This window comes from Jatropha curcas, chromosome 2 (assembly GCF_041381405.1).
Source record: "Jatropha curcas cultivar XTBG-Jc1 chromosome 2, XTBG_Jcur_1.0, whole genome shotgun sequence".
Lineage (NCBI taxonomy): Eukaryota > Viridiplantae > Streptophyta > Magnoliopsida > Malpighiales > Euphorbiaceae > Jatropha > Jatropha curcas.
Genome location: NC_143152.1, coordinates 4324015 through 4350090, shown reverse-complemented (window position 1 = coordinate 4350090; position 26076 = coordinate 4324015). Strand labels below are relative to the sequence as shown.

Genomic DNA, 26076 nt, shown 5'->3' with positions numbered 1-26076 from the left:
TTTTTCTTTTTTCTTTTTTACTATGTGATATGGCCACATGCTTTGTTTGTACCTATAGGATTAATTCATATATAGTTCGAAAGTAGTATTCAAGTAGAACTTACCCGATAATGATAATTTCAGTTTTTAAACCACTGATCTTATTAATAAAGTTTATCAGAGAATACAATAAAAGAAAAATATTTTACTCGCAGGACTCAATATTTTTTCTAATAACGCTTATATGAAAATTCCTGATATAAACAATGGATTAACATGAGAAATAATATATATCGGTTAGAGTTTAAATTAAGTAGCATGAGAATTTGTACTTAGGATCTATCTAAATTTAAAGAAAACGAATTTCATATGATCATGAGAAATTGTGTTTATATATGTTGAATTTATTGAATAATTTTAATGAATAAAATTAATAATTTCTTTGATATTAATGAATTGTTGCCAAATGGATTCTCAATGTCCTCTAAAAACAAAAATTATGTGGCAAACAATAGCTTAATTTGATAGCTTGATATTTCAACAATGTGAAACTAGCGTATCTGTGAAAATTATTGTTGCAAAAATTATACTGAACATAAATCCAATTAATATTCTCCATACAAAGAATAAAAACTTTAAAAATTATTGTTGATAGTATGATAAGATATGCATTGTTATGAAAATTGTAATTTTAACGATATAGCGAGTCTTCTTCATAGTTTGAAATGCCATTAGGTTAAAAGTTGTGAAGTTAAGTGAGTAGATACATTTATGCATTTGGTCTAAAAAATTTGATAGATTAATTATATATTTTATATATTCTTAATAATTCCATCATCGACTAATTTAAGCATTGCCAATGGAGGGTCCATGAGATTGAGAGCTACGTCTAAAAATCAAAACAAAGTAGCAAAAACATTTGATAGACTAAATGTATTATATATATTTTTAAATTTTATTTAATTAGCATACAGATAATTTTCTATGAGACAATGTAATGCAATTTTTTCTTGTTATAATTTTTATATAATTGTATTTCTTGTTTAATAAACTAATTTTCATAATTAAAAATATCAAAGAGCTAGCGTTGCTATAAATCGTGTTCCATACTTAGCTTTAGCTATCTCCTCGCAAATTAATTTTTCTATATATATTTAAACAATTAATAGAGAGAGAATCACTAATCAATTACCATGTAAGCTAATGGATATGGAAGCATTAATTAATATATTTCATTATTTATCATACATCCAACAAATAGTTTATTATTATTTAAAAAAAATCGTCACTCTTTAGTTTTATTTTATTTTTCTTTTTATTTGCATCAATTATCATTATATATTAAAATTTAATAGATACATAGAATTCGATAGTATAAGAATTTTACTCGAATTAGAATCCCAAGTGGAGAATAAAAATACATATATTAAAAAAAAAAAAAAAAAAAAAAAAAAAACATGTTGGGTCCATTGTAAATAAATATTTCTCTGACCATTAGCCATATTGACTAATGGGATATCATGAGAAATAAGAAAAGCAGAACTACTATTATTGTCTCTATATTTTGTTAAGTGGCCACGTTCACTAAAGAAACAAAATGCTTCTATCCAAATGTCAGGTTTTGTAGTTGAAGAACAACCACTACCCCAAACCATTGACCTAAGTGATGTCATTTTTTTTTTTTTTATATAATTTTTATTTTTGAAATATATATATATATACTTAGCTTTATATCTAAGCCATGCAGAAGTGCGTTTGGATTTTTGTATTAATAATGCACTGTCATAAACATACACATGTTACCATAAATATTTTCCATTTTCAAATGGCATTTGTCTCTTATGCACAGCAGTCAACATTATCATTTGTAAATGAATTACATGCCATGTGCAATTTAACTAAAATTAACATGATTTTAAAGGGCCTAATCCATAATTTTCACCAATAGTGTTTATCCTTGTGGCCCCTTAAATTTTACAGGAATTCTATCATGACGTTGCATTTTTATATTACATTTTGATAAGGACATAGTTATTACTGAAATATAAAATTATAAAGTCATGACTCAACTTTTAAAAAGTTATTTCATTTTGGAAAGAGATATAGTTATTACTGAAATTCAAAGGTATAGGCTCATGATTAAAACCTGTAAAATTCAAGGGACCATAAAGAGGATCCATCAAAATTCAGAATCAAATTTATGTATTAAGTTAATTTTAAATGGAGGTATTATTTAAAAAAAAAAAAAAAGAAAGGAAAGGGAGGTGTTATTTTAAAAAAAAAAAAAGGAAAGAAAAGGGATGTGTTACTCAAATTTCTAATATATGTATATGCATTTTTTTTATTTAATCAGTCGGAAAAATAATCAATAATTGAACCATTATAACACACTTGAATTACATTATTTTGCAACACACATATTTTCAAGGGCTATAGTACCACATATCTCTCTCCCTTAATTCATTCTCTTATACTAAAATATTTTACTCACACTTGATTTCTTAAATTCCCACCTTACTTTAGGGTTACTACTAATAAAGGTTAGAGTCATTTATATATATATAATCTCCAAATGTGCTCAATCCATCTACCTTCATCCCCATGAGTTTAGAGCACTTAAGACATATTCATTTTTCTCTAAATCATTTATTTTATCGTGATATTACTAATTGCATAACGAATGTTGCTCTCAATGTTATATATAGCAGTCAAAGCTATCATGTATAAGTGAATCTATATGCAATATATATAAATGAATCTCGTCAACACAAATGTGATTAATTTAATTTTCTTTCCATTTTATAACTTCAATAGGAAAATGAAATTTCATTAATTAACTCATATAAAAATAGTATATCTTATTAAAAATTAAAAAATTTATAAAGAGACTTATAAAAAAATTTGAATGTAATAAGAAATTAATAAATAAATCATTTTAAAACTTCAAAAAAGAGCAAACTCATGAATTTTGACATCACATACCAACCAAAACTTTAAGGCAATGAATTTATATATATATATCTCATTAGTCCTTTCTCTTTAATGTGCTATTTCATAAATCTCACTTTGTTTTACAGTTACAAACACAGTAAACTCATACATTACTACTAAAATTACGATTTAGAAACGGATTATTCCGTTTCTAAAATAAGAAAAACTGTTTCTAATTATTGTCACTTCCGTAGCTACATTTGGTTGTCATTTGCAGACGAATCTAGTTTCAATCCATTTTTATTCCGTTACCATATCCAAATCCATCGCTAGTCCATTCCTAAATTCATAATCTATTGCTAATATTCATTTCTAAGCTTTTTAATCTATTGTTGGAGAGGTAATGTATATTGAATATTTTAGTTTCACACCCAAAAAGAAGGGAGTTACGTATGAATTAAACTTGTCGGCGGAAGTCTTCTTTCTCAACGGTGAAGACCTAGCTCATGAGCTTATTATTCTAGATCAGAACAAGTTAATAGGATCCCCTTCCATTTCTAAACCTTTGAAAATCGAATCTCAAATGTATTTCCATTGCTACATCTGTTTCTAATTTTATATTTAAAATAAACATAAAACTATCTGTTTCTAATTTTACCACATACCCCAATTGAAATCCTTCATAGGTTATTTTCACTTTTATATATATCATCCGCTTCTAATGTGATATTTTACGCATACTTGATACTTTATAACTCCTTTCTTACCGTATAGTTATCATAATTAGAACTATTAAATAGCCAAATTTTCTTGAGATTTTTAAATTTGTCATATATTATAATATGTTTATCCATATATAAATTTAAAAACGATGAGAGTTTGTTATAGTCATTAATTAATTGTCTGATTAATCATTAATTAAATAAACAGTTTAAAGAATTTCATATTTTTATCATAAAATTGTCTATATATATATCATTAATTACTATTGAATTTATCAAAGAAACAAACTTTAATAATCATTAAAAACATTGTAAAATTTTCGTTTTCTAATTCCATAATTGATTATTGAGTACATAAATCTTTTTATTTATTTTTATATTTTTCCATGATTATCACCACACGATTTTTCTTTTTTTTTTTTGGTATAATTTTTCCACGATTATCGCCATGCCATTTTTATATATAAGACTAATCTCGTTTTAAAATACATAACTATCCATCTTCATAAGTGTTCTTTATGAATCGAACTTAATTACAATCATTTTCTTAAGTGTTGAGTTACATGAAGACTAACAAACAAAGAAATGCAGAAAGTTCAAACATATAAATATTAATTCATTCCAAAGATTTCCATAAAATCTTTAATTTTATCCTATGAACAGTAATTGCTTCATACAAGATTTGAAACACACCCCCAATACATTAGTTTGCAAAAAACAAATTATACATGCTAGAACTAAACTTCCATAGCTCTCTATATTCCTTTAAATTAGCACCAACCAAGAAACAAGAAAGATTACAACCGATAAAATAAAAATAAAAATTAACATAAAAATATATTAAATATGCCTCATATCCCAAACAAAGAAAAAGAGGCAAAAGGCAGACCAACTTAAAACCCTAGCTTCAATTCCAGGTCTAAACACTCTTTCCTCTTCAAACTAAGTTCAAGATCAACACCAGAGGAGTTTTTCTCTAACCCTTCTCTTTCTCTTTCTCCTTCTCCTTCTCCTTCCTTGAGTTGATGCACTGGTTTCAATTCTCCTAATAAATTCTTCGTAAGAAGCTTTCGACGAGTCTCTTCCTCAACTGGTTTTTGATAAGGATGATATCCATTTTTTACTTTAGACTGATCAACTGGGTTCTGAGCACCTTTCCCTTTCTCGGTCTGGGATCCATCAGCTTGCATGTTCAACCCTGGCGAGGTTCCAGATGACGGATGTTGGCCAGAGAAATTAGATCCAGTCAAAGCCAGATCATCATCGTCGTCGTCGTCGTCGTCTGGAAGAGGATGATTTAGGACTGCTCCTAAAATATTTGGAATGTTTTTCCTAAGTGATCTCTCATATTGGTGAGCATTTTGGTGCCCACCTAAGGCTTGACCAGAAGGAAAAACCCTGAAACAAATAGTACATACATAACATCTAGGAACAGAAGAAGCTGTAGTATCACCAGAGCTTGAGTCTCCATCCATAATGATAAGAATTGAAAAGAAAAGTTAATGGAAGCAAGTTGTTGAAGAGAAGGGAAATTCTCTGTGGGAGAGAAAAATAGAAGAGAGTTCATAGAATTGAAGAATATAATTATGGCAGTGAAGGCAATACAATAATTATAAATTGGAACAAATGACAGGTTATTTTTTGCAATATATATAAAGGAACAAAATAAAGTCATTTTAGTAACGTTTTTATTTTACAACTAGGCATGGCTAAAAATTAGGAAAAAGACAACAATTATATTGTTGTGTGGGGTTTTAGTAGTAGTGAAAAATCTCATAGAAAATTAATTTATAATTGATAATTGTTAAAAAAATTAATAAAATATATAATAAGTAATAGTTGATTAAAAAATTTTCTCATATATATATATAATGTACATGTAATAAAGGTTTTTTTTTTTATATAAATTGAGAGGAAAAAATAACAAAATATACAAGAAATACCACCCTCCATATGACTTTTATTAACTTAATCGTATATTTATTTTTATTTAGGTGACACTTTTAGAAAATCAAAATAACATTAATTATTTTATTTCAATTTTACTTTTATCTATAAATTTACACTGAACTTGATCTCAATTAAATAAATATTAATTAAAGGATAAATTTAGTTAATTATGTTTTTTTTTTTTTTTCAGAATTGAGGTGATTCAATTACTCCCTTCATTTCATATTAAGTGTTGGTTAAGAGAATTTCACTAGAATTAAAGAAATCATGCAAAATGATTGATAGGGCTGTAATTTTACTAAAATGCTTTTTAATCAGAAATAATTGAATAAGCTAAGTTGGCAGAAGAGATTGAAAAAAGGCAAAAAATTAATTGCATTTACTTGAAAATACTTGTATAATATTATTTAAATTTTATCAAAGAGATATAAATTTTTTAAAAAAAAATTATTTGCTAAATGGACTCTTAATAGGAAATGGAGGGAATATTTTCTTAGTTTTTATAAAAAATTATTTTTAAAAAATTTTTTATAAAAAGTTAAAAACTGTCTAGTATTATTATGTACATACAGTCAACCCGGACTCAACCTTTGCTGTCAAATGGTGGGTCCCATATCTTGCATGGACGCAACGTCTCATCAAACAATCACACTTAATTAGACTGTACTGTACAGTTTAAATTCCACTCGCTGAAGCTAATTAACCAGAGAAATACAAATTGCCAAAATAATAATAATAATAATAATAATAATTAAGAATATATTGGAACAAAATGAAGTACTCAATGTCATTTCTCTTCTCTCAAATCAAAAAGCCTTTCACGTGATTTGGGTGTTCTTCCCGTTGTCATTAAGCTCTAATTAATCTCTAATTATATATATATATATATATATATATATATATATATATATATATATATATATAAATCCGCATACTGACGTGGATCGAGTAAAATTTTTTTTTCTTTTTTTTGTAAAATTATATTTGACAGTCAAAAAATTATAATAGAGTTATGTGTATATGTTTTATCTTCTATGTCTAAATCCTGTACCCATCACTCCAGCCAAGGAGGTTCAAGAAGCTCTTGTTCCTTGTTGAAGCTGAAGATTTAAGAAATCAAGTTAATTTGATTTACCCAATATTAGCCATGCTATGGAAAATATTAGCCATTAACATAATCACACTGTTAATTTTTCCAATCTAATCAAAATCTGATAATTTATATTGGAGTTACCATCTAAATTAAAATTTATGATATACATACTAAATATATAATATATCTGTTCTGTTAATTAAGAATATTTTTTAATATTTTTAATACATACATGCTTTTTAATGTTTTTTTCCATTTAATAGACAATTTTAGGAATTTAAGATAGTATTAATTATATTATTTCAATATTATCCTTGTCTAAATAAGATATCCCAATCATAATTTATTCATCTGCATTATAAAAATTAGTAGAAGGGTAATTTAGTTAATTGTCCTTATCTTTTTTTAAAATCGATATAATTCAATTATTTTCTTAATTCGTATGAAAAGTTAAATTCTCTAATATACTCTTGTTACCAATTATTTCATTTGATTAATTAATATTTAATAGCAATATAAGAGTATATAAGAAAAAATGTAAATAAAATTATTGTTTAAAAGTTAAATGAATAAAAAAATCATATACTTAAACCTTTTTCTTTTTTTAAAATTTTGACCGGTACTTTTAATCATATCAATTAATACCTTGTAACTTGTACTGATTTATTTTTATAACTATATAAAGTCTTTGTTATTTTTTCATCATATTTTCATAGTCTTCGTTACATTTTCATCATGTTTTCATTGAATGAGCTCAATCGTTCACTGAATAGATTTTTAATTTCACTATATAATAATAATCTATTTATTTCTATGAAAAATAAAAATGAATCTATTTTTAGAGGATGGATGAAATATTAAGAATAATGAAAATAAAAATAGTTAAGAGCTTTATAAAATGAAGACAACAAACAATATTACATTTTATTAATTACTCCTTAATTATCATTACATTACAAAATTAAAACTTAAAAGCTTAGGAAGATAACTAGACCATATTGTCTTATAATAGAACTATAAGCAAACTCTTTTTTTCTCTTTTTTTTATTGATCATTACATATATATAATATTTGATTAGTAATAAGAAAACATGATTTTATTTATATTTTTTTATTGTTATTTGTATTTAGAGCTTCAAAGTCAGGTCCAATTGTTTCTCAAAGGTGACTTTCTCCTTTCCCTTGTCACCATTATCAGTCCATGCATGATCTCCCTCATCACCATCCTCATCCTCATCGTAATCGGCTTCATCATCGTCGTCGTCTTCGTCGTCAGTATCAGTATCAGTATCAGTATCATCATCATCATCTTCCTCGTCTTTCTCATAATCAGCCTCCCATTCCATCGTCACCTTCTCCTTGTCTGGAATCTTGACATGGCACTCATTATTAAGATTAATTTGTTGTCCAGAAACCATATTAGCAGCAGAAAAAGGAGAAACAAAGTTAGGAGATGCTAAAAAGCTTTGAAAAGCGAGAAATTTCTGCAATTCTGATAAAGAAGCAATTTCACTATTATTTTCTATAACATTACTAACACTAGGGCAGCTTAGCATGTCAAAGCGAAAACCGAAATGGGCATTCTGAGGAATGCGGATTCCGTCTTCAGACGGTGGCAGTGGTATTGGAGCAACCCTAATTGGTCGAGGCTTGAGAACACGAGCAGAAGGGAAAAGGGGGGATTTGCCTTTTCCACGAGCGCGGGCTTGAGCTTTAAGCTTCCGATATTGGATCAATCTTTTACGCAATGCATTGCGTTCTTTGCGATGAGCTTTTTGATGGCGGCGTAAAGATTGAGAGGAAGGGAAGCCTTTTGAGCAGTGGGGGCAATGGAAACTCAAAAGAGAAACCAAACAACTTGGATTTCGAAGTGATGGTGAGTTTGAGCTCTCACAAGAGTTGGCTTGGCTTTGGCTTTGGCTTTGGCTTTGCATGATGAGAAACAGAAACAGAAACAGAACCAGAAAGAAGATTAGTAACTCACAAGATAGATATATATATAGAGAGAGAGAGAGAGAGCGAGAGAGAGAGAGAGAGAGAGAGAGAGGCTTGGTGTGGTTTCAATGGCTGAGGGAGAAGGCTATTTATCATGAGTTGTTTGGTGTTAAGCTTAATTAATTAGTAATTTAAAGTTAATTTTTTGGGTAGGGATTTTACCATTGCTGGTAACGTTTCCTGAAATTATTCACTTACCAAATAAGGGCGAAACTGACTTTCAAAAAATAAAAAATAAAAGAAAAAAGAAAAAGAAGAATTGAAAGTAGAAGTGGGGGTCAATTTATAAATATAAATAAAGATGGTATTAATACTCAGTGAATTAAAATTTAATGTAGTATGCATATATAAAAAAGGAATTACTACTATTCACTCATAATTAAAAATATAGAATTAAAATTTAGTGTCTATTCAGTAATTTTAGTTGTTCTAGCAGCTGTTAGCTGTTTTAATAGCTATTAATAGTTTTACTACGGGTTAGCTATTTATAAAAGTGTTCAATACAAATAATTATTTGATTAGCTCTTTAATATAAAATAACAAACAAAAAGTATGAGCAGGAAATAAAGTAAAGACAAGTGATGGATATAGGCATCATAAAAAATTATAAAACACTAAATATTAATGAAGATAACAGGAAATACCATTGTCTCAAATAATTAATTAAAATAGTATTTTGACTCAATCAAAACACTGAACACTACTTCAAACATTGTTGTCAAACAAGGCCTTAGTTTAGTATGGTATAAAAAAAAGAATTAATAAAATTTACCGGTATTTAAAAACTAAAAATACAGAATTAAAGTTAATTAAATTTGAATATTATGTGATTTTGTATCCTATGTATTATATAATTTCCTCACTATTGAAAATATAAATTCTTCTTTAATTTTCATTTAGTGTAAATTAGCTGTAAACTAAAAAATCAATAATTAAGTATTGAATTAATAAAAATTGGAAGTTTAAAGTTGGAATCTAACAGCTTCCCATTTATAAAAAAATTATAAATTTAAATGGTTTATCTATACTATATAATAGAGCCATTCTGAAAAAGAAAAAAAAAAAAAATGTAACTTGGGAGGGGAAGTGAGACTTGTACATAGTGCATGCATTTGTGAAGTGAGACGCCTGTGAGAAGATGAGTGAGATTCTAACTAGGGTTAAAAGAATTTGCTTTCTAGACTTACAAATGGAATGTTTTTAGCTTCACACTCCTAACCCTAGTTAAATTATTTTGGTTTCATTTTTATTATTATAGATTAATTCATTGTAGCTTAATGTTTTCTTTTAGTATTAACTATGTGATTAATTGTTATTAAGCTTTTAAGTGAAAAATAATCAAAACTCAGTAAGTGTAAGTAAATCTTATTTTGAAGATGGAAGATATATATATATATATATATATATATATATATATATATATATATATATATAATATTTAAGTTCTTTTATATACAGGTGGTCTGATTCCTAACAGCACCCTTAATATGGTAACATTAAGTCTCATTTGAACAATAATTTAACGCAATATTACAAAAAAAAAACATATAAGTAATATATAGACAAATTGCTGGGATTTTTGTCATTTTACATACTAAAACAAGTAAAATCTAAAAATTTATAGTTGTAGACAACAGCTCTTTCTCCCTGTCTCGAGTTTCGGGTTATGGTAGGTGGACCAAAACGACTCAGTTTTTTTGTCTAATTCATACTTTTATAGGTCAACTTATATGATTCCCGCTATTATCAGCACTAACTTTTGTTTTTTTATAATTAATTTCTCTTACACGTTATTAATAAATACTTATTCATTGAGAAATATCGAAAACTCTAATTTTCTCTTATTAAAAAAAACTCTAACATATCAGAGAAATCAAAGTTTAATCTCGTTAAAGACATTCAAAAAATATAAAAATAATATTTATGATAAATTATATGATAAATTGCAATATTAAAATTACTAATAAGTGTATCAAACACCTGAATAAATTAGCAAAAATGATTGTATTTTCAGACAATATTACTTGCAAGATCAAGAACTTGAAATTTAGAGTTATTACTGTTAAGAAGTTTTTTATTCCCTCAGTTCCAAATATTTGTCAAATTTGAGATTTCATTTCCTTTAAGAAAATCATTCAATTTATTTAAATTATAATAAATTATTGAGTGAATTGACTATATTATCTTTATTTGAAAACACTCTAATTTTTTAAACAGAAGTATTAACTTGAGTTTGAAAAAAGTGTGCAAATAAATACAAAAGAAAAAATTAAATATTTAGTAAAAAAGAAAATATTTTGTACGTAGATAAAAAGGAATCATTTTATAACCTACTCGATAAAGGAGTATTAATGGGTTGCTAATGCCCTTGAGAACGAAGAGCCACGTGTCCTCCGAGGCAAACCAAATGTAAGGTGGTAGGTTTAACGGTGAAACTAAAATGTCAGTTTCTTTCTGCTTTCTATCCCAATAGGCTCATCTTATGAACTCACACAGAAGAAGAGAGCCAAAACCCTTTTTCTTTCTTGGATTTTTCCCTCATTTTTCCATGCCCATCCAAAAATGCAAATATCTGTCTCTCTCTTATACCTCTATATCCTATTTTTTCTCAAGGAAAATTAAATACTATATAATAAAAAATGAAACAGTAAACATAAAAGCATGGCTTAGAAGGTTAGGGGCACATTAGTCATTAGACTCCAAGAGTAGATAAATATTTTAGGAGAGTAAGAACTAAGGCTAAGCCCGATTTGATTCCTAACATCAAATCGAAGTTGAGTTTCTTTTTATTTCTTGGAATTAGAATTGAAATCAGAAGGCTGAAGAACCAAAAATTTTAATTTGATTTTGATTTCTCTATTCTTCAATTCCCAATCCTTTTCTATTTAATTGAAGTAGCTTCAGACATTGTTATATAATAACATCCATAATGGTGCCTAATTTTTCCATAAAATAATTTTAATTATATAATTATATAATTAAAATATGCTATCATAATCTAAATATACATCTATGAATTATTATATTGTTCAAAAATCAAATACAATGAGAGAGGAAGTTTGGACTACATAATATATCTAAACATCTTTAAAAATTGATACTTAATGAATTACAGAAATAATAAACTGAAATGGTAGCAAAAATAAGATGAAAATTGTCTTTTAACAGTTGAATAAGACATCATGTTGTTCAATACATAGCTTCCCTACAACTCCTATAATATAGAAATGTTGCTCTTTTCAGTATCTAGTTGTTGAATTGCTGCAAATAATGTATTTTTTTTTTAAATATAAATTATTATTTCCACCAATCAATCAGAATCATCTTCCATTTGCATCGAAGATGATCGTTGAAGGCAATTTGGGAACTTAAAGGTTAGGGTAATCAGAGGCTTGTTATCAGAAAATCCTTTGCATGCAAATCCAAAACTGTATCCCAGTGCAATAGCAACTGGAACAGCAACAGCATTGCCAACTTGTATGTACCTGCAAATGGAAAGGAACTGAAAGTGAATAATAGAATATAAAATGTGAACTACATCTAAGTAAGACAATCTAAAGCTCAGAACTTCTGACTGAATTTGATAGAGATGGATGGCAAACTCTCTCCTGCCCGGAATTCTGAGGATGGGTTTAGGTTTTTATGCCAACTTTAAAATGATACATTTCTGTGTAATAATACTGAGTTTTATAAACATGGAAATTTTGTTTGTCTTAAAAACATTACATTTATTACACAAATTATTCATTCTCTCCAATGATATAAATAATATTGCAAAATGCATAAATAAATTCAAATTTTAAGCATATATAGATTCATATAGAGATTCATATATAAATTCATCCTATTTGGATTTCTATGGTATCCTTTTGGGTGTTAAGGGAAGTACAGAAAAGTTAACAATCACAAGAAAAAAACAAAGAATGTAAGATGGCTTTGCTGAATAAAATCCCTAGGCCAATTCCCTAATGTAGAACAATCATACCAAACAAACTTGAGGATGAGCCTATGTATACAAGAAACGCTGACCTCTCCTTCACAGGTCCATATAACTGATAGCAGTCGGGGAAACCTTGTAATCTTGCATTTTCACGAATTGTGAGTACTCGATCTTGCACAGGATGAAGAACCACCTAGCACAATAATTTCTTTTAGACATACCAATCCAAGAGGACATACACATGAAACAGCATAAGATATGTATACTATGTTGAATAATGAAACCTGATTGTGAGGTTCTGCCCTTGTCACAACAGTGGCAACAACTTCATCCCACCACAAACGACCAAAAGGCCTACATTTAATTGATATATAAGAATCTACGCAAGAAAACCATCCAAGCAGAGCTGAAATGTATATAAAGTAAAAGTACTAACTTTTGAGAAGTCCCACGAACAAATGACATTGCATAATCAGGAACCTATAAATATAATTCAAAAATGAGAAAGAAATCCTGGAGAAGAAAAAATTAGGAGATGCACAAGGATATGGTACTTTACCAAGGGCTTGCCGGATGGAAGCATTACTCTTTCTATTGATGGGTCCCATTCCACCTTGTTATCTGAACCAACCAAGACACCGGGTAGATCCCTGAAATTTGCACCCTAGGAAAAAAGAGGCAAAGTAAAGAACCATGGAAGAAATGCCAGGAAAGATCTTCATGTAACCATTCATGTGGATTAAGAATAAACAAATTAGAGAAACCTTCTTCTTTGGAATGCGGCACACTCGTTGATAATCATCAATGTTCAAATTTAAAGGTCGATGATCATACAACTTCCGAGGACATGATACATTTTGAGCAGCAGCAGTTGTATAACCTACTAGGTCTACATTCAGAACAATTTGTCATTAAGAAGATGACATCACAAACCAAGTAGATAATAATGAAAGTATGCAAGAATTCTGTTGCTCTTTCCATCACAATATTCATCATCTTATCTCCGGAAAAAAAATGGCCATTTAAACATCTAACTATTGCAGAATATGAAGACAGGCATGGCTGACATGTGATTTATCTACTAGATCCAAGTCCGCAAGATAAATTTTTTGGTCAGCTATATTGGTTAGGCAACATATGAACAAAGGAGAAACCTAACCTCAATCCCTTTGAACTCTACTCGCTTTTATGTAGAATCTGAAGCAACCTTGTTCAAGAACAACATTTAAATATGTTTATTTTTGTTCAAAATTTTTAAAATACCCAATCCTCAAATAAAAGTAACATTTTAGATATTAACTTAAGAAAAAAAAAAGCAAACACTTCACCTTTTTAACAAAAGAAAAGTCCAAAGCTAAATGCAACTTGAAAAGCCCCTAAGCATGAGCATTAACTAGTAACTACCAACAAAAAGCCCAGTAAGAGAGACGGAAAAATGACTGAAGAAGATAAAATGCACATGAAAAGTATGCTTTTTCAAAGTCTAGTGGCTGCTCATGCTGAAAACTTAGAATCAAACTAACCAGAAGCATTAAGACAAGATTACCATTTCTTTTCAATCTGATGTATCTTTGAAACTCTGTTCGTGCAGTTGTCCCATACTTTCTTTCATCTTGACTCTCATCATTTGTCACCTAAGATTGACCAAGAGGATATTTCTGTGTTAGGAATTCACAGCTCAATATTTTCTTTTCCAACAAAGAGACAAAGTAATCAATATCACAAGAAAGTAAGACTCATACTTGCGGAAGATCCGATATTGCATCTGCTAGATAAAGAGCCTTTTCCAATTTACAAGGATGGTTTTTGTCATAGGCAACAGCAATTTCCTAGATTCATGTAAAATCACAATGTGAATATTTTATAGAGCCAAAAACAATGCTTAATTTTGGCATCATATATACCTCAAATTCATTTGGAATGCCTCCTTTTGCAACAACTTCATGTGTCGGTAATGGATACTGGGGCAAGCTCTGAAATTCATATCAAGATCAGTAAGACTTGTATTTTGTTGCATTAGAACAAAATTCAGAAGTAGACTTGCCTCCAATGGATGAGAACCCCACAAGAAGACCCGCATTCGAAATTGTGGCAGACCATATGATCCTGCAGCCATTATTCCTAGTCGAGCTTGATAGTTCATATTAATAAGACGACCAAGGGCATAACGCCCCAGGAAGCCACCAGCAAACCTTAAAATATCTACAACATTTTCCATGAGGACATACTTAGGCTTTAAATACTCAACAATATCCATGTACACCACCAGTTGATGGTTCTTGGGATCATCCAAGGGAGCATTTGAATTTCTAAACCGGTTAAAGCCACTGATCCCCTGACATGGGGGGCCTCCACATATGAAATCAGCATCACCCTATATAAACATGCAGTTGAACATAATCAATTGTGAAGGAACATCATTCAAAAAAGTAAATGAGAACCAATGGCGTTTAAGATGGCAAAGTGGCTAATTGGAATGAACAAATTAAAGAACAAAGCACTCACAGGAAGAGGCAAGATGTTTGACTGATAACCTTTTGTCACAAACTCCTTCAATTTGTCTTTGCATTTACTGTTGTAAATAAGAAGGCAACAAGAACAGTTAATATGGACAACAAGGGAAAATTTCAAGGAGGAATGCAGTGATGAGATTACCTCAAGCCCTCAATAGGCTCCCAAGTATCCTCACTCGGACCATAACCCTTCCAACGCACCTATATGATTTCATATATACAAAGCAAGGATGCAAATGAACTGAATTAAGGGAACAAAAGTATGACTAATCCAGAAAAACTAAAGTGAATCAATAAAGATAGCTCCCAAATATAAACTCTTATTAATGTGAATTTTCAACCACATCAATTAGCAGGCATCTAAGGCATTCAATATCTAGGCATGCATCAGGCTTTCTGAAATCTTTTCCAATTATCAACCTTCTTCTGTACTAGACCTCAGCAGATTTTCATTGCCATCCTGCAGTAACTACTATTATAATCTCCTGGTTCAACCATCTGCCTTCACAACTCTCTTTTCATATGATGCTCCTTGTGCTCTTCTAAGACAACTATTGACTATTACTGCATATAATTATATTTTTCCTCAATTTTAGCACAAAGATCCAGCATCTACATGTGACAAGAATAGTGAATCCATTTGAGGCTGCAGTCACTCTTAACTGATAGCAAATCACATTAATAACAACCATCAGCTAATTTCAGTTGATGTTATTCATCAAGTGGAGGCTTAGACTAATTTATTCTCATATTTTATTTGCATTATTACAGTTCAATCTTATGTACCTACTGTACGTATGTCTTAAATGAAAGATTAGCAGTTCCACTTTCATTCAACTTAGCCTTATGAATCGTTATCTACTTTCACAATTCATACACAACTAAACAAGATTAAGAGACATGAGTGTTCAAATGTGATTCACACAAAGATTCAAAGTTGATAGCTGTACAAGACTATTATCTATCATATCCAAAACCTCAAAATACTTCATAAACGTTGAAGACTGTACTACCTGTAAACTCATAATCCGTTCAGTATTTAACCAACTTTATATAAGTCAATTTCCTAATTGAATTGTTCAACGTATTAATTCTCACGGCACTTAGCATTAAAACCCTCATTCATAAAGCTTCCATTTGCTTCCAAAATCCATGCTCTCCACAATACTATGGAAATAATAACAGCACATGACCAGTTACCAACCTTTAAAAATAAAGTAAGATACCTTAAAATATAACCCTCGTTTCCTGACTTTGTTAGGATCACCAAAACAAACTGCTAATAGCTTATGCACTTCAAATTCTCCAGAAGGAACTTCAGAGTCATCATCACCATCGTTATCTCGGTCCTCTTCGTCTTCTTCATCTTCTTCATTGCTTACAGAATTAGAACTCTGCTCAGCAGGTCCCTCAGAACCAAATGATGAAAATTTCCTACATAACTTTTCCCATTCTTTTAATAGAGACAAAAAGTCTTCTGCTGCCTCATTCCTCACCTGTTGATCATTAAGGATTTGAAAATTTTTACTAGAGCTAGACAAATTATCATATTACAAGGGATGTTGGCAAGAGTACATATTTTACCTCAGTTTCAGGGTGGTTCATTTTCAAACTTTTGCATGCATTAGGATTTATGTCAACAGCCCATTTCTGTATTACCAAACACAAATAAACATATCCCTATTAGCAAATAGATATAATAAGAATAATAGTAGCAAGTTAATCACAAAAGCTATTAACTTTACAAGAATTAGCACATCATTAGGTGCAATAATGCCAAAAAAAGAACATTAAATTCACTTACAGTCATTAGTTTCACACCAGACAATGAAGCACCCATGAAAAGGCCAGTTGACATAGCACCACAACCTGAGTACAGGTCCAACAAATGCATCTCTGACTTCTCAGACCCATGAACCTTTGAAGTTTTTTCACTGGCAGCATTAACATCATTAACACTGTTGTTTGAATCGCTCTCACTTGATATAGTTGATGATGAACCACTATCTCTTCTAGCATCATCTGGGTTTCAGCAAACAAATCTTTTAATTAACTGAGCATAAAAAAAGAAATTAAAAAAAATTATAAAAATAATAAATAAAAAAACACAATGACCGAATAGTCATCACAGTTTTGGTATTTATACGAATCCCGGACAAATTTCAGATGATAATACAGAAAATAATGATAATACAGAGAAAAATTCAATTACCGGTCTTCACTGTTTGAAAAGTTAAAAAGGGCAATGTGTATTTCATATCATAATACAGGTCGCAAGGTGGAAGTTCTCTTTCCTTTGCTGCTAAATCCATCTGTAGTGCAAAGTAAAAAAAAAATGGAATCTCTTAAAACACAAGAATATTAAACAAAGCAAAGGTCAAAATAATATAACAACAAGCATGTAATAATCATACATTTGGTGAGACTAGAGCAATTTTGATTTTTGAGACAATGCAATTTAATGGGTTGTCATCTTTAATCTCTGAAAGAAACACCCGTCTGCTTTCTGCAGGTTGTACATGGTCCTTGATAACCTAGGAACATGTAAAAGTTCAGATTTTATAGACCAGAAACATTATAAACAAAACAAATAGATAATGAAATATTCATCTCACAGTGTCTTCAGTTCTATAAAACCACTGAGCAGTAAAATATGGCTCTCCATTAACAGCTTCAAACAACTCCACAATTCTAGCAATGTAATTGGGACTGCCATCGTCAGCCTGATACAACATGACGCATAACAGTCAAGCACATTATGACAAAGAAAAAGTGCGACAATGAAACATTATGTTACCAGAAAAATACCAATTTAGTATAAGACTGTTGATTATTCCAAATCTACACTACTTTTAAGAGTACAGATCAGTGGGAAGTTAACTGTTCATAATATTACTAACTGGTTCTGTTTTATTAATATAAATATAATATAAAGAAAGGCAGCTCAATTGAATGCAAGAATAATCAAATTGTAATTTTGATAACCAAAAAGAAGGAACTAGAAGGCATTTACAAAAAATGGATGGGTTTCCTTTGATTAAGAGGAAGGAACAGAAAGTTTTAATTTCTACTCAATTCTTAAGTGTTAGAGAACAAAGCCCAGAGCTCAATAAAACTAAGCAAAGAATTAACAAACAAAATTATCTCCATAGAGCAGTTGTACAGAAACACACACCCATGTAAAAGCAATTATACTGCATCAAGCATCTCGATTAGGATTTAAAGTTTCCCCTTTTCTGGTTTAGATTCCCAGGAAAACCCAAAATAGAAACGAGAAGAAATTTAATTTTCTTAAGCCAAAAAAAGATACAGAGAGAGGGTATTGTGGTCGCCAAAGAGCAATACTTTGACGTAGGCATCTTCTCCAAGATTATATAGAATACCATCCACTGTTGCTTGTTTATAGTGGTATTTTGCTTGCAATAAATCCTCCGCTTCTCTTGATTCCCTTCAGAACCCAACAAAAAAATTACATAAATTAATAAATAAACAACGCCCCGAAAAAAAATTCTCTCAAAGAAATGCCTTTAGAAAACCAAAAACTTACCCATCAGCAGTCCCAGTGACAGACCCTTTCACTTTATTCTGTGATGAAAAAACAAGCATATGAATAAGAGACAAAAAGAAAGAATTGCAGATAACGGAACCGCAAATAAAAAGAGAGAGGATAAGAAAAACCTGGGACTGGTAGCGGAGCGGCCAATTTTTACGTGCTTCAGCGGCCGGAATGGGTTTTCCGACGAGCGACAACTCAGAATTTACCCGTGCTTTTTTGGTCTTTTTAGCTCTTGACGACAAGAGAGTAATGGGATCCCCTCCTGCCGTGGAAATAGGGTCGTCTTCTAGCTCACGGGTCTCCCGTTTGCTGGGTCTGCCCATTTCTCAGTTAAAAGAAAGAAGTTTTGTTTTTCCCCCTCCTATCCCAGAGAGTGGAAAGACGGAAGACACTTGCGTAACGGTTAAAAATAAAAAGTAAATTTGAATTTCGGAATGGGCGGGAACTTGGATTTCCCGTTTTACTCGCGTTGATGGAGGGTTTATATATAGGAACAGACCACTAATAACATTTAAAAAAAAAAAAAAAAGAGTTACACACATCACGTAGGACGTAAGTATGAATTTTCAAATTTTGTTTTTTGTTTTATTAAACATCGAATGCATTTCCAATTTCTATTAATCTTATTGAAGTCTAATTTAATTTTAAGCTTATAGCTAAAAATTTATTTGTAAGTTTTACCAGTTCTAATAAAATTTAATATAAGTACAATTACTTTCATAAAATTGATAATTTAAGTCTCTAACACGAATCTCTATATCAAGTAAGCTTTTATTAAAATCTATTTAACATAATTTAAATGAATAGCATCAAAGTAGTCTTTTTAATCATGTACTAAAAACTTAATTGTCCTGAGTACTTATTTCATACTATAAATAATATTTATCACAGCATAAAAAAGTTAAAAGTTCGAATTTTTTTTACCATAATTGTTTTCACCAATTTGATAAGTTAAAGGAAAGGCTACCCATATTATGTGTCATGTCGGCCCATATAAGCTTCTGATAAATTAAAAAAAAAAAAAAATTAAAAGTTCAAAACAACCTCATCCTTTTAAATATTTGTAGCATATCAAAGAGAAAAGTTTGATATGTTTAGGCTTATTTAAATTTTAAAATTTTCTCAATGACAATCAAAATTTTTCTCCTTTTTTAGTATTGAAAAAGAGGAGATTCCAAAATGAATCTACAGACATATCACATATACATTTATCATTAGACTATGTCTTGATGTGCAATGACAATCAAATTGAATTAAGCCGAACTTGAATATTTTGCAAATGAGTAATTGAAAATGACCTAAATATGAAAATCAAAATTCGATTAAACTCGAATCAAGTTTTATCATTCTCGAGCTTTGGACTTATAATCAACTCTATTCAATTTAGACTCCTAAAATTCTAGGACAATTTAGGCCCGATAATCAAGTGCCTACAGAAGACAATTGAAGCATCAAAGGAGGCTGGGTACTTCAGCTCTTTGCTGGAAACAAAGCAGCAACTCAATTTTTGTCAAAGCAATACAAGGTATTGGATGCTTATCCAACAATAAACTTGTTCATATCATTTATCTCAAGTCAGGCTTCACCACTTGGTGGCCTGAAACTTTGTTTGACAATTTAAGGACCAGAAAAGATCTTCAATAAGTTGTAGACAAGCAAGCAATACATAGAATTAGTTGTATTTTACATTCTCATGAGCTAATATAACAAACTATTGGCATTCTGTAACAAATAATAGCAGTTTGGTCCCCTAAAAACTGAACAGCCTACCCTGTGTCAAACAATGTAAATTGTAACATCATATCCTACATTTCTATACCATATCAATTCAGCATGTTATAAAATAACTAATGGGAAAAAGCAAAATACTTCAAAGATGGAAAACCCCGAAACTGAGTTGACTATTCAGTTGGCTAGAACTTCTAAGGGCCTATTTGTTATAGTTTTAAAACAATATATTGAACCTCCGTCTTATTCATTCAAATAATAACAAATAAACATGTTTTGAGCTGAATTTGCAAGTCAAATTTTGCCTAAATGAAAGAGTTCTTTTTAGAGGAAATTCAATAAAATATGTAACTTATTGGGCAAAAAGATAAAATTGTCTCTATAATTATAAAACAACACTATATACCACTTCTGAATCATTCAGCATTTAAAAATTCAGCCCAAACAAACCGACTCCTGAGAGATCAACTCTAGTGCAGTTTTCTTCTGAATAACGTCAACCTTTTCTATTAGAAATAATGAAAAAAGAAACAGCATGCCAAGTTAAAAAACCAAATTCATCCAGCTGGTAACCAAAACAAATAAGATCTACACATAAGCATGCTTCCACTATGTGGGAAGAGGAATAACTAGCTAGGTGTACCGAGCCAACAATTTATTAATTGCACAGCAACATGGGACACAGACAACAAGTACAAGGAAGTATGCAAGATTAGCATGCTAGTAAATGTTTAAACAAATACATAGTGTGTAAGACTACTAGAATAATGAGTTTTGCTGGAAACCTTTATCTGAGAGCCACAACCTGAAGAAAAGATTCAAGAATCAAGATTCACAATAAGTTGTGGGTACTGTTTGGTTCAACATTTTCCATTTTGGATTTTGCTATCTAAGAAGTAATTTAGCAAAGGTGCAAACAAGAAAGCCAACACAGAATAATAGAAGAAAGAAGTATTTGCAACAGAGAATTTGCCGTCTGTTATCTAATCAAAAGGCGCCTTCTGAATTTATAATAGCAAAAGCTAAAAAAACGACTCTTATCATGTCAAACAAGCTGTTAACTTTTTCTCCCCTTTCAATATAATTCACAGCAATAAGGAATGCAGCACTCAAGAAAAAATGTACAAGCCATTCCAACACTTGGAACATCTAAGGAAAGAAAGAGAAATGGAAAAGATAAGAAGCATCAACAATTTCACTTCCATTTTAACTGGTTATCATATGAAAAACATGACACGTACTAAACAATCCAAAGGTTGCATCTTGACAAACACAAAATAAATCAGAGCAGGACTTGTTAATCATAATCTGTAAGTTGAACTTATAGTGACACCCTAGTCCAAGGAAAGGCAACAAAAGTTATACAAATTGAGATCATGAATACATTCAAGACCAACTTTAAATTAAAACTGGTTGACAGCAAGTTTCTTATTCATTCCTTCATTTTTAACAAATGTCTCCAAAGCAAATGCAATAAACATCCAGTTAAATCATGCACAAGCCCTGTTTGTGAATTGGGAGCAGCAACTTGAGTTTAAGATAACATCTTTTAAAATAATGATTTTTTTCATCATAATTCATGAGCACCGGATGTTTCTACAATCAAGTCAACATTTGTAAATATAACATATAGCTGTAATGGAAATTCATGTCTCTTAAATCCAGCTGAACTTCACAAATCCAGTGTTTATTAAAATTTTAAGTGCAATATGGAGCATATGTTAAGGCAGGATTCAGATTCATATCATCTGTCTGATATACTAATCCTGACAACCAATATACAATAATTTTCCAAACATTACTCAATCAGCATGGACTGTGTTTGAATATCCAGGCAATCACTCATGTAAGCTGTTGATGCAATGCTTGCACAGTTATCATGTATAGCATGCGATGCATATATTGCATGAATGGTACAGATAAGCGATCCTATGGACAGTTGCAGAGTAATAACCCAAACCTATAGCTCTTCCCTAAGAGTCTAATCAAGATAATTATAAGAAGCTCCAAGCCTCCAACTTGCAGTATGTATTAACCATGGAAAAGCATTCAAAAGAGACCTCTGAACTCTGATGCTTAAGTTCATATTGGTCACAACTCAAATGTTAGCATGACAAATATATTTGCAGAACTTTGATTCATGAATACTATTCTATCAAAACTCAAACTGTCATAGGACATACAATGAAATGAAGAAAGAGAATCTTAAGAATTTAATGCATAATTTGGATAGTATAATGTCAAAGACAAAAAAAAAAAAAGGCTAGAAATGAGGAGCTGATCCTTAAAGCAAAAGAAGACTGAAAAGGAAAGCCTCAACCGATGTACTAACTAATTAATATTAGATTTGATATTAAAAAACTCTAACCTTAAATCTTCATATATACTTATTCATGCTGATTGTTGGAGATACACGTAAGCAATGGAATTAGAGATTTAAAGAAAAAATGTCATCCATTAACATTTTGGATAAAGTATAATTAAAAACTAGATGGCATCTTAACAACTCCGTTTCTTAATAAACATATAGCACATTCAATCTTCACAGAACCCAAGTAAAATTCATGGTTATAATAATCAGATTATAAAGACACAAGGCTAAAGAAACTTTGGATTCCATTTGGATAACAAAATCAAATTTTATTAACCACTCATTGCAAATGATTATCTAGCGAAATGGAATTTTATTGTACAAAACAAAGTTTTGAAATTCTATTTGTTGAATATTTCGACATTTTAGTTTATAGATGATGAATCTTAAGACTAAGTTCTCAACAAAATCAATCCAAATACATAAAATGATCATGTATGTGTGCGCAAGTATTACTATAATATTAGTTGTTGCATGTAATTAAAAGAAAAAAATAATTTAGGCAAACATCAGAAAATTGTCTATAGAATTATCAGCTAATCAGAATCAGTAAATAACTAAACCTAATTAGCTAATCAAAATCAGGGGAAAATCCTAATTCGAACTAAACCAAGAACACTTCATTGATGTTGCCCAAATTACAGTTATAAAACACAACAATCACCAAAACAACAGTGGAGTGTCATCCCAGTTTTTAGAGAATCCAATATCAAATAATTATCCATCTACTCAACAACGATAAGTCCATTTATCCTACTCCTCACTAGAGAAACAGATAATTATGACCTAAAAACACTAAAAATTAATAGACTGTCAAGTATCAATAAGTGAATAACAGCAAACCCGATCAGTTCGTTTTTGGATCAGGCATCGGGAACAATCCAGCCCCTGCGGCTCCACGCGGCGGTGAAAAACCTAGAAACTTCTGGAGATTTGTACGGATACTGATTGAACAAAGGAAATATAGAAACGCCATTGAACAATCAGTCGCATCGTCGCCTTGCAATCCTCTATGACTCATCTTCATCACGATCCCTATAGGCTTAAACGGTAATTTTGCCACCACTTTCCCTTCGAATAGCGAATTCAATAATCCGAAAACGACAAACAGTACCAAGGCCACAACGGCACCGGATTTGAACTTGAAGAGAGAGAGATCACGACTGGACTCTTTTAAAGAGCTCTCGACACGGTCTATTTTCTTGGTCTTAGATTTCTTGTTGGTGACTTTGGTGGTTTCAGTTTTCATGTTCTCAAGCTTCTTAGAGGCTTTGTCGATGGAGGATTTGAGAGATTTGTAGGAGTTTGTGCGGTAAATTAAGATCCAGGAGATGGCTTCACAGACTACAGCGGTACACATTGAGATTCCGACAACCGTGAGGCTGTCGGAATACTTGAATGATGAGAGGAATTGAGGCGTAGCCATCGGCAAGCTGTGTTTGAGAACTGAGAAACTAGGAGAAAGGTCTTTCCGGCCTTCTGGGTGAAGTTCGTTCCGACTGGAAATCACCGAGGGGAAATTAGTTGTGTGTGGAGTGGTACAGAATTTTTTAACTTCTTAACTTTCAGTTGAAACTAGCAGCATGGCTGTGCATAACACAGTAAATATGTTTATATATATTAGAGATATTATCTAATAATATTTTAAAATATATATTTAATTAAAAAAACTTTTATTTAAATTATTTTTAAATTTTTATTAATTTTGTTGAAAATTGTTTAAATTAAAAAATATCTATTTCAAATTCAAAACATCAGACTAATTATATAAAAATTAATATCTATAGTAAAATTAAAGGGAAAGGAAATATATATTCGAAACTCATTAATTTAATAAATTTTCTTAGATGATATTAAAAATAAAAAAAAATAATAAAACAAAATGGATAATAGAAATTCAATCATAGACGTATATATATATTAATTTCACATAAACCACTTTCTTTTATGATTTATTAAACTTTTCCTAATTTGATAGAGTAATAGAAATTAGAAAAACAACTATATCAATGTCAAAAATAAATTGTATAAGAATTATTGAAATTATAAAAAAAAAGTTCATTTTACCAAACCTCTAAAGAGTTCTCTCTATTTATAGTCCATTAATATACAATTAATGTGCAATTCAATATGTCATCTTTAAAACTAATAAAAACAATCATATATTGCAATTTTTAGAATAAATATTGAAACGTTTAAACATTTATGGTTAGTAAAACTATTAATAAATATTTTCATCATTAACTTTCCCTATCAATTCTTTTAAATATAAAATTTTCATTCATAATAATAAATGATAATTATGATATTCAATATCAATATTATAATAATATTAATTTAAAAGATAAGTTATAATACATATTAAAATGATAAGTTATAATACATATTATGATAATTTTTTAATTAAAATATAAGTTATAATACTATAATAATTTTAATTATTTAATATATATTAATATGATAATTGAATGACAATTAATACCAATATTATATAATTTTAATTGAGAAAAAAATATGTTACAATATTATAATTATTATAATTATTTAATAATATATATTAATTATGATATTTTAGAATAAATCAAACTATAAATTTCATTAAGAGGAAACTGTATAGAGATATATGATACAAATCAACATGTTTCTGGAAATCTAATAATAAACTATTTATACAAAAAATAAGAAAACACAATCTTGATTTGAAATATCTGATCGAGTTGACAGAGCATAATATTTGTGCCATCCGCGATTGCTTACTTCACTTGGTGGCTATTTGTAATACCCCGAATTTTTATTTTCGAAATTTTCAAATTTAATTTAAATCAAAAATAAGAAATTTTGACAGTGTGGGCTGTAAATGTAACACAGTCTCAAATCGAGCCCAAATTTTTGAGTTGGGCCCAAGCCCAAAAACAGATTATTCGGGAATTTCGATTAGAGAACACTTAAAAAGTTTCGATGAAATAAAATGGGACTCTAGTTACTAATTGATTACAAATGTATGTATATGTATGTAACTGCAATATAAATTAATTGTCTTAAAATCAAATATCATTACTATTAATATTGTATTATAATTGAGTAAATAGAGAAAATATTGCGAAACCGAACTAAATAAACAAAATAAGTCGAACCGGACCCAAAAATCAAATTGATTTTTCGAAAACCAAATGAATAGCCTGAGAATCATGTGAAAAACCTGCAAATCGAGTAAAAATCGAGATGAGTCGTTGAATCAGACCGATCCGGTTCGGATCGAACCGGAATCATCTAGAAGTTGGACATACTTTATTTCTTT

At 29.9% G+C, this 26076-nt stretch overlaps 3 protein-coding genes across 4 annotated transcripts; all 3 read right to left on the bottom strand.

Annotated features, from left to right (window-relative positions):
* Positions 1-7665: 7665 nt before the first annotated feature.
* On the bottom strand, positions 7666-8699 carry LOC149498091 (uncharacterized). The gene has a single exon (XM_089718506.1). The coding sequence runs from the start codon at positions 8607-8609 to the stop codon at positions 7803-7805; it is 807 nt and encodes a 268-aa protein (XP_089574632.1). The 5' UTR covers positions 8610-8699; the 3' UTR covers positions 7666-7802.
* A 3092-nt stretch (positions 8700-11791) lies between these two features.
* Positions 11792-19121, bottom strand: LOC105637248 (putative DNA (cytosine-5)-methyltransferase CMT1). 2 transcript variants are annotated; one of them, XM_037641720.2, is made up of 21 exons: positions 18802-19121; positions 18671-18708; positions 18469-18571; positions 17739-17846; positions 17538-17657; positions 17336-17435; positions 16928-17145; positions 16708-16773; positions 16350-16619; positions 15266-15324; positions 15116-15182; positions 14655-14984; positions 14515-14583; positions 14353-14439; positions 14157-14244; positions 13375-13499; positions 13170-13274; positions 13047-13090; positions 12895-12964; positions 12656-12803; positions 11792-12155 (listed from the first exon to the last, which is right to left on the bottom strand). In XM_037641720.2, exons 1-21 carry the CDS (start codon positions 19000-19002, stop codon positions 12055-12057), a joined length of 2517 nt encoding a protein of 838 aa, XP_037497648.1. In that variant the 5' UTR covers positions 19003-19121; the 3' UTR covers positions 11792-12054. The 2 variants fall into 2 exon arrangements, with proteins under 2 accessions (XP_037497648.1, XP_012076052.1); XM_012220662.4 differs by having other exon boundaries at positions 12700-12803; positions 18802-19118.
* Positions 19122-23376: 4255 nt separating this feature from the next.
* LOC105637250 (transmembrane/coiled-coil protein (Protein of unknown function DUF106, transmembrane)) lies at positions 23377-24367 on the bottom strand. The gene has a single exon (XM_012220663.3). The coding sequence runs from the start codon at positions 24202-24204 to the stop codon at positions 23626-23628; it is 579 nt and encodes a 192-aa protein (XP_012076053.1). The 5' UTR covers positions 24205-24367; the 3' UTR covers positions 23377-23625.
* Positions 24368-26076: the final 1709 nt, after the last annotated feature.